This window comes from Brassica oleracea, chromosome C5, assembly GCF_000695525.1.
Source record: "Brassica oleracea var. oleracea cultivar TO1000 chromosome C5, BOL, whole genome shotgun sequence".
Lineage (NCBI taxonomy): Eukaryota > Viridiplantae > Streptophyta > Magnoliopsida > Brassicales > Brassicaceae > Brassica > Brassica oleracea.
Window position 1 is genome coordinate 12,932,374 of NC_027752.1, and position 17,511 is coordinate 12,949,884.

A 17,511-nucleotide genomic window follows, 5' to 3' on the forward strand; every position below is an offset into this window, starting at 1 on the left:
TATATAAACGCTAGTAATAGTTGATTAAAGCTTTATATATATGATATGCAAAGAGGTTAAATGTTTCATCTATGAAAGATGGCGTAAATTAAAATTTAACTATTAATAAGAATATTAGATTTGTGTTAAAAATTATTGACATAAATTGTAATATGACATGATAAAAACATTTAAAGTTGTGACATTTCAGAGCTATTTTAAATTTAAAAATCACACATGTAATGTCATGATTTATGTGTTCAATAAATAAGATATTTTTATTTTAAATTCTAAATAGAAATGGATATTGCTTTCCAACAAAATCTTTTTAAAATCTTTGTAATTTTTTTGAAAATTAATAAGCTTAAGTTGTTATTATTATTAAAATGTTTTACTATATAATTTTTAATTTTCGTTTATAAATCAAAACTAAAATAAATTTAAATTTCTGATTATATTTTATGATAACTAAAATTTAAATTAAAAATATTTGGTAATAAATTTTAAAATGATTCTGAAAAGATTTTTAAAAGATTTTGTTAGAATTTTCTTAAATAAATATTTATTTTATGTCAAACTAAAAATAAAGATATTAAAAGATATTATAATGAAATTATGTACATATGTTATACAGTTGCGTTGATGAAAACTAATTAAATAGCCAAATAATTTTCCAAATGTAACCTATTAGAGGATTATCATTTTTAGGAATTATCATGAATACATTTTTTTTTTTCAAAACTGGAGATGAATGGAATAAGAGAAATTATGGAATAAAAAATAGAATTTTATTCCACTCATTCCATCTAATTCATGAACATTTTTAATCACAAATGTTTTATAACTACATTTTATCTTCTTCCGTACATTCCATAAAAAAAATCAATGAAATAAGATCTTTTTTTTGGTTTCATCCAAATGGTAAAGGAAAAATTGGAACCTACAGAAATAAATCATTTCATACTATTTTATTCCAAAAAAATTGTAATCCCTTAGTGTCCTCTTTTAATCTCACCCCTCGAGTAAATTCTCTAACAAAGTGGCGACTGGCAAGTGCTCTATTTTTTTTACTTATCAGTACCACCAATATTCTTTTGGAGTAAGGGGTAATATCGCTCCCCTATTCTTTCCAAGTTCGATTTCCACTTGGAACAACTTAGTGGTCGATCGTGCTCAAGGCTCACCCTTGAGATTGGGCTTTGGACCCTTGAGATTGGGCTTTGACCCAAAGTTTATTTGGTAGTCTGCTTAGTGATCGGTCGTGCTCACCCTTGATATTAATTGGACTTATTAGTGAGTACGATTGCCCATTTTGTCAATCTTCCCGCTAGTTTCTCCGTAACGGTGTATCTTGTCTCGACATCCACCAAGGACCTACTTGTGTAGTATATTGGTATTTGCTCTCCACTTTCTTCGTGAATCAGTACTCCGCTTACTGCGTGTTCGAAGAGTATGGGGGGGGCTCGCGTATATATGCTTTAAGTTCCTGCGTTCGGGGATAAAGCTCATTTTTGCTTGATCATCGGGGTTCATGAGGATCTGGTTATAGCCGGAAAATGCATCCATGAAGGAAAGCAGTTCGTGTCCAACTGTGGCTTCTACCAGTCGGTCGATATGTGGTAACGAGAAACTGTCTTTTGGACAAGCTTTGTTGAGATCGGTGAAGTCGATGCACAATCTCCATTTTCCATTTTTCTTTTTTACTACAACCGGGATTGCGAGCCAATTAGGGTATTGAACCTCGCGAATGGAACTGATTTTTAGGAGCTTGTCAACCTCGTCGTTCACGGCCTTAGCTCGTTCAGCCCCAACTTTCTCCATTTATGTTTGATGGGTTTAAACGTCAGATCAGCGTTTAAATCATTGGAGGTAATGTTGGTGTCGATTCCGGGCATGTCTGCTGTGGACCATGCGAACATTTTGATGTTTTGCTTTAGGAAGGATAGCAGATCGCGTCTGATTTCAGGAGAGAGATCGTTCCCGATATTGACACATTTTTCTGGGTAGTTCTCGTCCAGGGAGACAACGCTTGAGAGATCTTTATCGGGGTCCCTCACTGTGAGATCGCGAGCGGGCGAAATATTCTCCTCTTGCCGGGGCATCTTCTGGAATCCGGACATATGACAAGCTCGCGATTGTTTCTGCCTCCCGCGTATGGTCTTTTCACCGGTTGGCAATAAAAATTTCACGCACTGGTGGTAAATCGAGGGAACTGCCCTCATTTTGTGCAGCCATGGGCGCCCCACAATGGCGTCGAATGCATGAAACGATCAACTATGGTGAACTCGGTTTCTAGTTCGAGGTCATGGGATTTAGTGATTAGCGGTATGGTTTCGAATGATTGGATTGTGTTTCCTTCGAAACTGACAAGGGGGGTTGCTTCGTGATCGATCATCGGAGTTGGTCGATCCATTGATCAGAGTGTCTTTTGTGAAATGACGCTGATAGTGCTTCCAGTGTCGACGAGGATCTTCGAAAAGGTGATGCCCGCGAGTTCCAGTGTGATGACTAGGGCATCGCCGTGGGGCATATCGAACTTAATGGTCTCGTGGTCGTAGAAAGTTATAGTCTCGCCTTCCTGCGTCATTCCTTCGGGAGGTGCAACGTCTGATTTGTACGTCGTTTGTCGCGAAGTATCGAATCGTTTGTCGTCAGAGGAATAAACATGTCTTTGGGACGAGATGCTTTCTCTTAATTGGCCGTTGTCTTTCCTTTTAGCTGTTAGACTGGTTCGAACGGCGTCTTTCGACGACGTCGGTTTTTACGATCTGGAGAGATCGAGGTTGCTCATTTCGATGCAGTCATTCGAGTTCGGTTTAGATCCATAGTCGCGCTTAAAAACCGATATCGGTTTCTTAGCAAAAACTTTTTTACCGGCACCAAAATGTAGATCCTAAAATCTACGCTAAGTATTTTGTAGTGATTAAAATTTTAATCTGGAGAAGAAAATATGATGTGGGCAACGATATCTTTAGAACACAACGATGTTATCAGATTCTGGTAGGCAAAGATGGATTTTATTGATGAATAAGACTTTATACACTAAGTGGAACGAGATCCAATATTACAAACGAGATCGGCAAAAGAAAGGACTTAAAGCGAAGTGAAACTGAGGTTGATATGTGTTAACTTGAATTCTTCTCAACGTCTCTGCGATCTTCGGACGTCGATATCAGCATGTTAGAAGTGTTTTATCTGTGCTGGGCCTTATTTCTATAACGGGACGTGTGATAGATTCCCATCCTTATTCGGTTTTATGTCATTTTCCTCGTTTCTGGGTCTGCCCTCTGTTCGGCCTTCTTCGGCCGATGCTGAGCTCGAATGGATCGATTTTGGGTCCAACGGTTACCAATTATCTAAATATTTGTTCGATACAATAATAAGATACATATTAATCAACCTGGTTTTGCATACCAGTTATAATGGTTGGATAAATATATATAGTTTTTTAGTAATTAAACCCCTCAACTAAAGATGAAACGTAAAAAAAACCTCAACTAAAAATCATGTGAAATAAACCCTCAACTTTAATTTCGTTAACGTATGTTACCCTGCGTTTAAAAAACCGTAACGGAGGGTGACATACGTTAACAGTTTACAAGTTGAGGGTTTATAATGTTGAAAACTTAGTTGAGGGGTTTTTTTACGATTCAAAAATAGTTGAGGGGTTTTATCACTAAAAGTCATTAAATGTTTTAAAATATTTATTATCATTTATACATTGGTTTAGATTGATTTATTAGCCTTTAAACTAATTTATATATTTAATACATTAATTTATTATAAAATTAATTTATACAACCTAAATTAATAATTTTCAACACTACTTCAACTTAATATAACTTTAAAACATTAAATTATTTGATATTTGGCAATAATAATATAAGAAAATTTGTGTATTTATATCGTCATTGTCAAATATTAAATAATTTAAAGTTTCTAAGTTATATTAAGTTTTAAGTAGTATCAAAGATAATTCACCCATGAACAATAATTTTAGATTATTTTATCCTAACAAATAGCAGAAATTGTAAAAAATTATAAAATCATTGCGAAACCGTATTAATCATATGTAAAAGTATTAAAATATTTATGAAGCTTTATAAATCGGTTATAAAGTAATGTATTAAAGTTTATAAATGGGGTTTAAAGGCTTATAAATCAATCTAAAACAATGTATAAATAATAATAAAGATTTTAAAACATGACTTTTAGTGATAAAACCCCTCAACTATTTTTGAATCGTAAAAAAATCCTTCAACTAAGTTTTCAATATTATAAACCCTCAATTTGTAAACCGTTAACGTATGTCACCCTCCGTCACGGTTTTGTAGACAGAGGGTAACTTATTTTAACGGAATTAAAGTTGAAGATTTATTTCACCAGAATTTTCAGTTGAGGGTTTTTTTTTACGATTCATCTTTAGCTGAATGGTTTAATTACTAAAATCTTTTAAAGAAAACAAAAGGTGCATGAAATTTTTTAGGTGAATGAAGTCTTTTGTAGCTCTTTTCAAATATGTTGTGATCAGTCTCTTTTGGTTTGTCTAACTCAATGAATCTTTTAATGTTCTAGCTAACGATGGTGCTCGGATTGGTGATCCTGATGTCACTCGTAGATGCAGAGCCGGTATAGGTCAATAGAAGATGAATCTTGATTCTCAAATAAAAGAGTACGAGAAACGAAATAGAGGACACAAGTAAACGTAGTAATTTAAACAAAGAATTATATCAGGTATATGATTTTGTACATAAACGAATAATCAAAGGAAAAGTGTCCAATGATCACAAGTCATAGAATGTTAGAATCGTATGAACTCACATTTTCACTAGCTAAATGGGCCGCAATTTGAGGACTTATGGGCTGAGTTACGTAATACACGTACATTCAACTGTCAAGCACGTCACTCTTATTTAAGCGTAGTGAACAACTCCTCTTCAGTCTTCAGCTAACAAAAATCCTCATCCGTTTGACGCCTCTTAACTTCTTTGGATTATTATGCACGTAACTACTTCAAACTGTAAAGTATTAATACAAAATAATATTATTAAATATATTAAAAATCTATAAAGTATTAAAACAATATTATTATTGAATACATTACTTAAGTTGGGTTGTTGTAATAAAAATCAAAATAACGTCAACGTTGACTTGTTGACAGTTCAGACCATCACAGAGAAACGCAAGTCATCTCTAAACGCACGTTTCAAATCGCTAAAACTAACGTTTGAACACGCAACGATAAGTCTCTCTCCCGCGTGACCTCTAGCGTCTGCGTAACGCAGAGTCCTCCATTTGCAGAGCTTTCCTCCTTCCATCTCAGCCGCAACAATCTCTCCCGTCTCCGCTGCGTTATTCATATAAACCATATCTCCCACCGCGTTAAACACTATCGACGTTAACGGCCAATCAAAATCAATCCCTCTGAGTTTCTCCAAACACGCCGTAGGCATCAATCCAATCGATTCGAATTTGAGTTTCATCGGCGATTCGGTGGAAGCAACTTCCCACAGTTCGATTCCCGTCGGATTATCCTCGTCTCCGGTGATCCCCGCCATGAGTAGACGGTTCCCGACGAATCCAATCACGCGCGAGTATAATCTACAGTCGCCGGGAGAGAAATCGAGAAGATCCGTCCACGATTTCGTCTCCGGATCGAAGCAACAAGCAACACCGGATCTCTTCTCCGTCACGTACATCGTTTCCGCGCTGACCGCGACGGAAAGCCACGTGGACGACGCGGATCCCGAGAGGTACCGCGGCATCGATTCGCATCTCTCCCACGCTTCTTCGCCGGATTCGACGTCGAGAAGCTCCACGGCGAGTCTATCGTCCTCGAACTCGCACACGCCGCCGGCCACCATCAGACACCTTCCGACGACGGCGACGACTGGATCGATCCTCCAGACTCTCGGTGGCGCCACGTGTCGCCAGCTCAGGTGAAACGCGTCGACCGAGAAGGAGAGTTTCGCCGGGGAGAGCGCGTAGAGCAGCGTGGAGTGGGAGGATCGAGCAGCGGACACGTGTTCGACGGGAGATGCGGTTTTGAGCTCGATCCACTTTTCGGACTTGGGATCGTACGCCGTCGCCGCCAAGGTGTACGGCGAAAAAGTCCTCTGTTTGTAGACGAACAGCCACGGTGTGGACTTAAGGCGACGGAGGGAGAAGAAGACGGCGCGGTTCCAGGATTTGGACACGTGGCAAGCTGAATCGAGGTCGAGGAGGGGCAAGTTGGAGAGGATGGAGGCGAGTATGTCTGAGTCTATAGAACATTCTTCTTCTTCTTCTCCGTTCTTATTCTTATCCTCCATCAAATGCGATTCTGATAATAATGCACAAGTGATAGGCCTTTTATGAGTCAGGAGGAGAAGTTGGTCACCTACGAGCATTTATATAGACTTTTTGTTTTATTCAGGTCATTCTATCTATACGATAATGTCTTAATACATCCAATATACATTGAGGTGAAGAATTATGGTAGTATAATATTTACTACTGTATTGTCAGTATTTGAAATGAAATGATATAAAATGAGTTATTCCATCAATTGTGAAAGTTTTTTTTTTTTTTTTTGTATTTCACAAATTGAGGTGAAGAATTTTTTTGCTATTTCACACATTGAGGTGCATTGTCACCGCATTTCACAAATAAATAAATAAAATACAAAAGAAATTATTTCACAACAAATTTGATTAGAAATGAATGAAATAAATATATATCATTCATGTTATCTATTTCGCTGTAAGTGGTAAATGATACATAAATAGAATACATAAAAATAGATTAAATTCATTTCATTCGTTTGTCATCAAATTTGTCATGAATACTTTTTTTCATTTTATCTATTTATTTTTAAAATTGGTGAAATAACTATTGGGTAAATAAAAATAGAAATTATTTAGTTTTATCAATTTCATTTCATTAAAGGTAAATAACTAAAATATTGAAATTGGTGAAATATCTCATTCCATATAGACCATATCATTCCAGTTGCAGTCAATAATTTTTATTCCATCAATTTTTAAACATATTTATCAGTTACAATTTTCGATCCTATCGTAGTAAAAATGGAAGTGATTTCACCGTGAAAAAGGCAGTAAAACACTTGTGGTGGTGCTCAAGACAAATCAACGTACCATTATTTTACGTTCTCAAAATAGAATGAGTTCACAGATAAGACAAGTTAATCTACCAATTATTGTAGTACCTCAAATCTCAAAATAGAACAAGTTCACAATTAAAGGGAAGCAAGAAAAAAGTGCACAGACTAGCAATACAAGAATAGAGGTTTGTGTTTATATAGCGTAGTAAAAAAAGTCATATTATCTTATTACAATTCAAGTACAAATTATGTTTATTTAGAAACATATATAGCAATTTTTTAAAATAATTTGTTTGAAAACATAGATTGTAGTTTTAAAAGGAAAAGTTTGTTTGGAAACATGTATTGCAGTTTAAAAAAAAAGTTTGTTTGGAAACATAGATTATAATTTTAAAAAATAGATTTGTTTGGAAACATGGATATCAGTATATTAAGAGAGAAAAAAAGTAAATGTTTATATTTTTAAGAAAATTTGGAAGTCCATTATATTATGAGAAACTATCTATCTGGTACCTAATCAAGTTCGGTTCAGGTCTGTTTGAGTTTCGGGTTTCTGTGGTTAAAGATTTCAACCTCACTCTAATATTTCTAAATTTCAGTTCGGGTTCGTTTCGGATTTTTGCGGGTTCGGTTCGAGTTCGGATAACCCATTTAAATTACTTCTAAAATTCAATATATATTTATATACTTTAAATTTCTCAAAAACTATAAACAAAATAATATATTAAATAAAAATTTGAATAACATATGTCAGAATAGTTATCTTAACATATAAATTATTTTAGTTCAAATATTTGGATAGAGAATCAATAATTATTTTAAGTATTTTTGGTGTTTTAAGTATACTTTTACTATTTTATATATTTACTATTGATTAATTGTATATATTTTCAAGTATTTAAACCAGCTTAAAAATATCATATATATTCTAGATGTTTTTATATATATTAAATCTAAAAATAGTTAATATATATAAGTACATAAATCTATTTCAGATATATTCGGGTACCCGGAATACTTCGGTTCAGATCGGATTCGGTTTTGGCTCTCCAAAAACTAAAATTTTGAATAATTCAGATATTTAATCAATTTCGGTTTCGGTTTGGTACTATTTTTTCGGATTGAGATCGGTTCGGTTCTTCAGATTTAGATTCAACTATTTTGCCTAGCCCTTATATTATTGACATGAAAAACAAATAAAAACATATTTTTAACAAATATAGCTGTGCGGACGCGCATATCAATGTCTAGTGATCTGTTATATTCTTTTTTTTGTTGTTGTGGTATGACATTTAGTTATATATAAAACTTTCTTTAAAGTTGTTAAATTTGGGATTGTCATAAACTATTAACACAAAATCAATTGATTATTAATGGATTTGATACTTTGTCGATAAAGCAAACTGTAAATGCACATTTGATCAATATGTTGTGTTCCTCTCCAAATGGGACGTCTACGAAGTTTTTATTATTATTTAGAACATTTCCAAAAGAAATTTTATAACTTCAAACATAAATTTTTTTACTCTAAAAAACGAGCTTCAAAATTTTAAATTTAGAGTTTTAAGGAGTGAAAAGTTCTCTTCTGCTATTTCAAGAGTTTGCTGAGCTAGTGAACGTGTCACAATTTGTTAACTCCTATTTATTTCATATTTAAAGTTTCACTATTCAAAACTACAAATTTAAAATTTCATCTTTTTATTTGTATTTTGTTCCTTATAATTAATTATATCATATTTATGATTCTTAAATATTTTTTTCATTTATTGTTTTAATCTTTCAAATTTTTGTATATAATAAATATTTCAAATTTATTTTTTATTAATTCAAATTTATAAGATTTTAAAACTAGAATTAGACAACAAGAATATTAAAAAGGAAACTTAATAACTTTAAAAAAAGATACATGAAGACATAATTATTTCAAATATTTAAATATTACAACCACGCTAATTATCTAATAAAATGTTTTCAGGAACCTCTAAAATATTGTTCAAACAAATTTGGTGTAATCGATCGAAGATGGAACATTTTGGAAATAATTTTGTGAAATAATGTGATATTTTACTTGTACTTTAATATTTAATTATGTATTTCTTATATTTTTATATTTTAGTATAAGAGTTTATTAATTAATATTACTGTAATATTTATGTGCTAGTTATTTATAAAAGTTTTAAGAATTTCTATTAATTATGACAAATAATAAGAATAATAGTGTAAATTACAAATAATTTTAAAATTGGATTTGAAATTTTGTATTTGCAGAAAAATATTTTGAAATTTCAAATATAAAGTTTTGCAAAAATAGATAGTTTTTTTAGATGCTCTTACAATCCGTAGTATCTATCTACCATTTCAAATCATAAATGCAATATTTGACTATTTATGGACTGTATTTTTCAGATTTGTTTACATTATCGATGGTTTGAGTTTTCGAACAGGGCAATAAAAGTGGACCCGAATGTTTTGTTAAATACATTCCACCACAGGTTAGATATCAAGGACCACAGCTGATCGTGAGAAAGATGTACATGGATAACGAAAAATTGAGATTTTAAATTAGATCGATAGCTATTCATACAACCTACATGATAAGGCTTGACAATGATATGTCATTAATACTTTGAATTTCATGGAAGATGATTTCTAACATATTCATATCTATTTTCATGGAGCATCAGCAATTGTATTTAATAGGGAAAATTAACAAAATAATCCTTATTTTTTTAACTCATACTCACAAACGCACTATTTTAGTTTCTAACTTTAAATTAGACACAAATGTCCGTGGGCTTGTGATCTGAGTGGAGACTATAAGTTGATGGGAACTTTGGACCAATTTCTGTGGACCATATACGCGAGGTTATATATAGTGTCAGAGCCGTGTTTCCTTTATGCCAAGAGAAACATTGGCTTAGGGCATCACTTACAAAAATAGCACTTAATAACATGTATTTAATTAATTAGTAATCATAACTAATAAAAATATATTTAGGCTTAAGTTTAAGATTACTATAAAGTCAAACTTGGGCCATAATTAAAAACAAGTTTATTAGTCCATTACTAGTTTAATTAACAATCTTTTGTGAAATTTGTTTGTTTTAGTAAAAATTATGGGGCAATCTGATTGTCGACTTAACATCTTATTCTACAACGATCACTTCCAGAAAATGAATCTTATTTATTGACAAAGCTTTTCGTCTCACTTTTTCACAAATCATTATAATTAAGTTAATATTCTCCTTCTTTCCAGTTAATTTTTATTTACTTTTATTTTCTTGAATAGTTTTATATGGTTTGTTAAATTGGAATAGTTATCATAATTTTAAATGTTTCTAGAAAAATGTCAGTTTTAGTATATTTGTCAGAAAAAAATTTTCAAAACTGAAAGTCTGAAACTGATAAAAAAATTTATAGTCATTCGAATATGTCACAAAAAAAATTAAGTGATTTGACTATCTTATCTATTAAAAATATTTTTTTAAGAAATATTGATTTTTAAAGTCTAGTCAATGAGTTTGTAGAGAAGAAATGATGAGAAAATGTTAAAAAATATTATTTTTGTTTCTAGTTTTTTTTGTAACAATGATATTTCTAAGATATTTTCTTCTGAATGAGGGCATCAATTTTGTTTATCGCTTATGTATACAATCTGTGCTCGCACGGCTCTGTATACTGTGACAGTGTTTTTTTCGCGTGCAGAGGACCAATCGTGTTGGTTTCAATAGGAAATGCAGTGTCAAAAAAAAAAAATTGACACAAATTTTTTTTATATTTTTGTTGATCAATCCATTTTATTCCCATTAAACGTCAATGTTTAGTTTGGTTAGTTATATTTAGACCAGAATAACTTAGTCAACAAAAATATGTGATTTTTTGGTTTTAGTTTAAAAGTTAATGATTAAGTAACTTATTTAAAAATGGCTTACTTGAAATCAATGAATAAAGAACTAAAAAAATGTTCATACATAACATAAAAATAAGTAAGTGGTTAAAGTTAATCTCAAAGAAAATTTAAACATAAACATTAAAGTGATAGATGTTCTTGAAACATAGTTATGTTTGCGTGGTAGTATTGTGGTCTAGTGGTTTAAAAACTTTAGCATTAAGTTTGAAGTTGTTTGAAGATGTAATTTTTTGCGTAGTATAGAATGCAAACTTATCATAGATTTTTATAATAACCCATACATAACCGTTCGTTGTGACCGTATGCTGCAAAGAAAAGAAGTCCATCAAAGATATCATATTTGCAGTGTGAATGTTATGGGTAGAGCTTTGACATGATTTTCTTCGTGAAGTTGCTCATCGATATCACACTGTTGGAAAACATTTATCATAATTTGTAATTGAAATGAAGACTCTATAATGATGTATCCAGTATTACAAAAATACGTAGTTAGTGAACAAGTAAGATTTTTTATTTTATTTTGGCAACAATAAAAAGAGTAAGATATATGCTTCAAGCAAACATGAACACATATACGATATGACTTTGTTGTATTTATTTGATGTTATACAAATTCAAAAAAGGCATATTGTTTTTGGTCAAAAAAGCATATTTTATATGTTTTAATCTTTACTTGAATATCTTGTTTTAGTCACTAAATGACTTTTGTTTGTAGAAAGAATCATTATCAGGATCGTCTCAAAAACATTTACGAGCATAATTATCTTGTTAAAGCAACTATCAGTTATAAATTTATGTTTTTTTTAACACTGTTTAGTTTTAAGCTATAAGAAGGAAAAGTTCAAGCTAAATAAAGCCATTTTAATCAAAATAAGAAAAATATAACAATTTTCAAATAAATTATTTTTAAGAAAGCCATTTTCTTTCGAGAACAAAAAAAAATCTTACTTTTGTGTTGATCAAGTAGTTATTTTGGTTTAGTCAAAAATCAACATTTAAATGGGAAATTGCCACAAATACAACATTCATAGTACCACTTTTCATGTTTACAATAATCACATTTACCTTCACTTTTAATGAAGGGTAGAAGACACTTATACCCGTAGGGTTAACTAATCTAGACTTATGGTTTAGAGTTGGGGGTGAGGTAGGGTTTTTGGAATATGAAATTTAGGATTCTAATAAATATATAAATAAATATATATTTATTTTTAAAAAAATAGTGTCAAACATAATTTTCAATTTTCAAAAAGAAAATTTGAAAAAAGTAAAATAAAAAATTCGAAAAAAATAAAAAAAATTTGAAAAAGTATAATAAAAAAACATAAAAAAATTATTATTATTATTATTTTTATTTATTTATTTAAATAATGATTTATTATATATATAGAGAATAAAAGTATAAGAGTCTTTTGCCACTTAATGAAAAAAATATTTTTGAAAATGTCTATTTAGTGGTGGTAAAGATGAAAAGTGGTATCATGAAAGTGGTAAACAATAAATTTCCCCTCATTTAAATCTAACTAACAAAATTAAATAATGAACCAGTAAACATTTAAATATAACTAAAATTTAATAACAAACCACTAAACATAAATATGAGATGTATACAGGTCTGATAAAAAAAATTAGGATTAAAATGAAATATTTGGGAACTAAAATTTTTACTTAAATTTGAAATTTTGATTTTTTTTATTTATCTATTTCCCTTATTAAAAAGGACATGCTCTCTTCCGCTAGAAAAAAAAATTAACAGCAAAACTGTTGAGGTCTTGTGTTGGTTGTGTATCAGCATTTGATTGGAGTACACATGCAACTAGTGATGGTAATTGGGTTTTTCCGTCCCATTCCGCCATGCTGCAGTTTTGGTTTCGAGCGGATTTCGGTGGGTCTGTCTTGCGAGGGCTACAATCTCCAGAAAAGATGACCAAACCCGCCCTGCAAAATGTATGGGATTTAGCAGGTGAGCCCGCATGATGAGATTCTTCCATTGTGTGCACATGCTTACGGACCTGCACACACTATAAACACATGGGCAACATTAGGTTGAGGAAAACTTGTTTTTACATCCATTAGTTTTTTTTTTTTTTTTTTTTTTTTTTTTTTTTTTTTTTTTTTGTCACGGGCGGTCTCCGGAATCCCAGAGGACTCGAACCCAGGTGCCTTGGGATCCAGTTCACTCTAGTGTTACCACTAGGCTATTCTGTCCCGGCCTACATCCATTAGTTATGACTTATAATTAAGTTTTCAATTTAAAAGTAGTCAAGAAAGCGTTAGTCATACATTATCAAATTTGAATCAAGTTACAAGTTGTCATTACTCATAAGTTATAACAGAAGTGAATTCCTCGAATTGTACACCTATCGCCTTCCCATTTTTATTTGTTTTCAAAGTTTAATTCAAGTTACAAATAGTCATTACTTCACGTGTACAACTCAAGTAACATTCATAAAATCAAGATGTAAATTTAACCAAACACCAAATCCAAGTCAGCAATCCTAAATGTTTTGAAAAAATCTAACACCGAATCTAAACAATGAATCTTAAAATGTAAATTAAAATCAAAAGACCAAATCAAAATAACAAATAAAAAAGGTACATCTTTCTCTTTTACTTTGTAAGCATATTTTACGTAATTCTGTTGGCATAATTGTTGTTTTGTGCGAGTGTGTGTGTTAATAAATGTGTTGCAGCAGAATAAAATAAGGCTAATTCTTTTTAATAGTTGTTTTTAATTTTTTGTCACAAAAATATTGAATAAGTAAAGTAATCAAAATAGTTCTTTTTATTTCAAAATTTTTAATATTTATTTTTTTAAATTTGAAACTTTATCTTCAAAACTTCACCCCTTAACTTCAAATCTTAAGTCTATATTAGTTAATCATAGGGTATAAATGCATACTTACTTTTTAATAAAAAAATTTTTTGGTTATTTTCTATTTGCTATTTTTTGTGACAAAACTTAAAAAAAAAACTATCTTAATTTTTTTTTCATAAAATAATAATTTAGCCATTAATTTATTATTTTTTGTCTGGAATAATTAGAGGCTGGAAGCCACTGGCTAGGAAGCAAGAGAGACAATATGCAACCACTTTCTTATGGGACTGTTTTTAGTATGTTTTAAATATCGACAATATACACGAAACAAAAGATGAAATTACAGTTAAAACACTTCTGGCTCTACTTTAGTTTCTCCCTCAGCTTCCTAACTATCTTGTCAACGGGCAAAGATCCCTCTGGACGCACCGGTTCAAACGACTCATCATCATCAGAACACTCGTCGTCAAAGTCATCGTCTATGTCACTATACTCCTCAGGACGGTCCTCGTCATCTACGTAATCCTCGGCACCGTCGTTTCCCGGCAAGACCAAGGCTGTGAAAGTGTGTTCTGCAGCCTGCGAGGTGCCTTCAAACTCTTCCACCTTCTCCAATAGAACGTCTGGAGTGAGATCAAGCTCTTCCAGGATTACTGCTTTAGACGATTCCACGGCTCGTTTCCAGAGTGAGATCATTTTGGGGCTTGAGATCACTGAATTCTGATCAGACACTGTTTGTTCTTCAATGGTTTTGTCTGAAACGAAAAAAAGAGATGAAAGGTTTATCAGAAGCAATTTATAGGTGTTAGCTTGGAATGTGGAGACCCTTTTGCCGTTTTCTTTTGAGTATTCCAAGTGTTGGTGATACCTGCATCATCTGCTATGTTGGTCTCAGAGGGGATTGGAGTTAAAGGATAGTCTAGAAACCGCGACTTCCAATCTCGTCCTCTCCACATGAGTATTTGCTCATCGTCAAACGATAGAAGCACACAAGGAACTAACTCCTGTGAAAAGATATGAAGATAAAGCTTGTCAGATTCATAGAGAATGTTGGATGATGAAACCTGAGAAACTGCATAATGAATATGAGAGTAAAAGAACGAGAGACAGAGCATGAAACCAAGCATAATGTTGCAAAGTACCGCATGGAGTTTTTTAAAGAGAATCAGAGAGAAATCAAACAGTATGGAAAATGAAGAGTATAAGAGGAACTCCTAAGCCAAGTGAACATGCAACTCTTTTTTTTTAACATTAAATGTTTCGATGAAATCGACCAAAAGTGATTGATATGAAGATGCAGAGCTGAAGGATATAAAGACCTTAAGCTTAGCGCCTATTTTCTTATAGTCACTTGGTTCAAGACCTGGGCAGTCAACTTTCACCAAGGGACTCAGTTCGAAGGCATCCCTAACATCTTTGACCAGCGACACGTAGACTCCATTTTTAGCTGCAATGCAAAACCGAGACAACTAAGTAGTAAATACTTAGCCAATTGTCTCACCTCTTCTACTTTAGTTAATGCCCAAAGGTAACAAAACATGAGAGAGCTAAACCAAAGCCTTAACAGTAAGATAAACTTACAGAGCTTGCATATGGGCTTAAGAGACTTGCCCTTCACCCTGAACTCACGAGCTTCATCTTTGGTCAATCCTTCAGGAACTTCTTGAATAAGCTTTGGATAAACAGGAGCTGCTGGTTTCCACAGCATCAATGGGTACTGAGGACGTGTGCGGTAGTTGTAATTTCTTCCCCTGAAGAGATACACGACACCTCCAACCCTGTGAATGATCTCTCCTCCTGTTTTTTCCTAGGCAAGCAGCAGTTCAGAAAGCTGGAAGAGTCAGGTCATCACTCACCCAACAGTACACCAATAGACATCAAAGCTGGTATCTTTTGCTACTCTCTCAAGCCACAAAGCTAAATCAAGATATCAAACAACCCTGATCATTCTGCATAATATTATATTCCAACAAAGCTGTATATCTTTTCTTTAGACCAATCTCCAACCCACCGCTATATTTTCCCTCAAAATAGAGGAACTCTAAAATATAAGTGGGATCCTCTATATTTTCACTCAAAATAGCATTCTATCTATTATGGAGCAAAACTCACATGGGAAAATATACAGAGATGAGTTGGAGATGGTCCTTAACAAATCAAACACAAATAACCACTTACACTCTCTCATATACAAATCACACTAGCTACAAAACATTCTGAAAAAATCTCATTTCTACTTAGTGCCAGTTTGGATATTACCTACAAGGTTCTAGTATTACTGCTAAGCAAGAAACTAATAATTACTGAGAAAGCTTTGAGTATACCTCAAGAACACGACACACATTATCCATATCCACGGTGGGAACACCTTTGCAGCGAACCTTGCAAACACGCCGTCTCTTCCAATGCGAATGTATCAGCTCCAACATGTTATGCGTAAACCCATCTCTCCCTGTCAAAACACATACAAAGCTCTAATTAAAAATTATAACTTACTCATCTGGTTAAAATGTAAAAAACACAAACTCACCCAAATTAACCTGACGGTTATCATGCATATGAGGCTTAACCAACATCCCTTTCTCCCACTTCTTCAACGGCTCCCCAAGAACCTCCTCCCTCGTCATCATCCCCTCCTTCGGATACCTCCCAAACGGAAACGGCCCAGGCATCTCCACACGCTTAACGCCCGCCTTCCCCTCCGGCGGCGGATCGAACGAATCGAACAGCGGAACCTTCTTCTTCGCCTTCTTCAGCGGCGCCTTCCCCGTCCACGGCCTCGGCATCGTCGGCGGCGCGAACGGCATGAACGCAGGCTCGCGTATCCCCACCGGTTTAGCCTTGGGAGTCTCCGAGTAGCTGAACTGAAACTCGAAGGGAGCGCCGGGGAGCTGGTAGGAGACGCCGGATTCGCCGATGAGGATCGTGCGTTCGCCGTCGGAGGAGATGACTCCTTCTTTCACTGGTTTGTAGTATCTCGTTCGGCGATGCGGAAGCTTCAGGGCGGGGTTTGGTTGTGGCTTCGGCTCGGTTCTGGGATTACGATTGCGACGGGATGGTGAGTACTTTGGGATTGGAATCGGTGGAGTAGGACGGAAAGAACGTGACGGTGACTCCGATGGTGGAGGCGTTGAAGGTACAGAAGAGAAGAGGTTAACGTCTGGCAGTGATGCTACAATCGCCATTGATAATGTTTTTGAATTTTACTGAAACGAAAATGAACACGAAGATAATCTTTCTCTTGGAGATATTACTTTCTCCAAAACGTCGTCGTATTGATCATTATAGGCTTTACAAGTTAAGTTGGCTCTAAAGCCCATTAAGTTTTTAAGCTGATTTATCATCTCCCTAGAATTAGTACAACTTTAGAGAAAATGCCAATAAAAATCCTCAACTTTTCAAATTTTGACCATTTTTTGCGTCATAAATTTTTTTAAGACGTCAGTTATTTATATGTAGTTAAAAAAGGAAAAAAAGGTCATAAAAACCTGAACTTTTTAAAACTTTGACTGCTAAAGTACCAAATTTCATTTGAACCATCCAAATTACTAAGGCTTCAATTGGTAATTCAATTGGTAACTAATGAATTGAATTGAAAATAAAATAGAATAATGAACACAAATTCAGTCAAAAATTAAAAAAAGTCTAAATTATATGAATTTGTGTTCATTTTATTCCTCATACAAATTGAAGAATAATTTT

General features: G+C 33.3%; 2 protein-coding genes across 2 annotated transcripts; both read right to left on the reverse strand.

Moving 5' to 3' along the window:
• Positions 1 to 4,685: 4,685 nt before the first annotated feature.
• LOC106296157 (F-box/kelch-repeat protein At1g23390) lies at positions 4,686 to 6,392 on the reverse strand. Its single transcript, XM_013732227.1, has 2 exons — positions 5,084 to 6,392; positions 4,686 to 4,997 (listed from the first exon to the last, which is right to left on the reverse strand). The coding sequence occupies exon 1, from the start codon at positions 6,366 to 6,368 to the stop codon at positions 5,142 to 5,144; it is 1,227 nt and encodes a 408-aa protein (XP_013587681.1). The 5' UTR covers positions 6,369 to 6,392; the 3' UTR covers positions 4,686 to 4,997; positions 5,084 to 5,141.
• Positions 6,393 to 14,064: 7,672 nt separating this feature from the next.
• Positions 14,065 to 16,994, reverse strand: LOC106343143 (CRS2-associated factor 2, chloroplastic). The gene is made up of 6 exons (XM_013782279.1): positions 16,340 to 16,994; positions 16,134 to 16,261; positions 15,391 to 15,616; positions 15,129 to 15,256; positions 14,678 to 14,813; positions 14,065 to 14,564 (listed from the first exon to the last, which is right to left on the reverse strand). The coding sequence occupies exons 1-6, from the start codon at positions 16,992 to 16,994 to the stop codon at positions 14,173 to 14,175; spliced, it is 1,665 nt and encodes a 554-aa protein (XP_013637733.1). The 3' UTR covers positions 14,065 to 14,172.
• Positions 16,995 to 17,511: the final 517 nt, after the last annotated feature.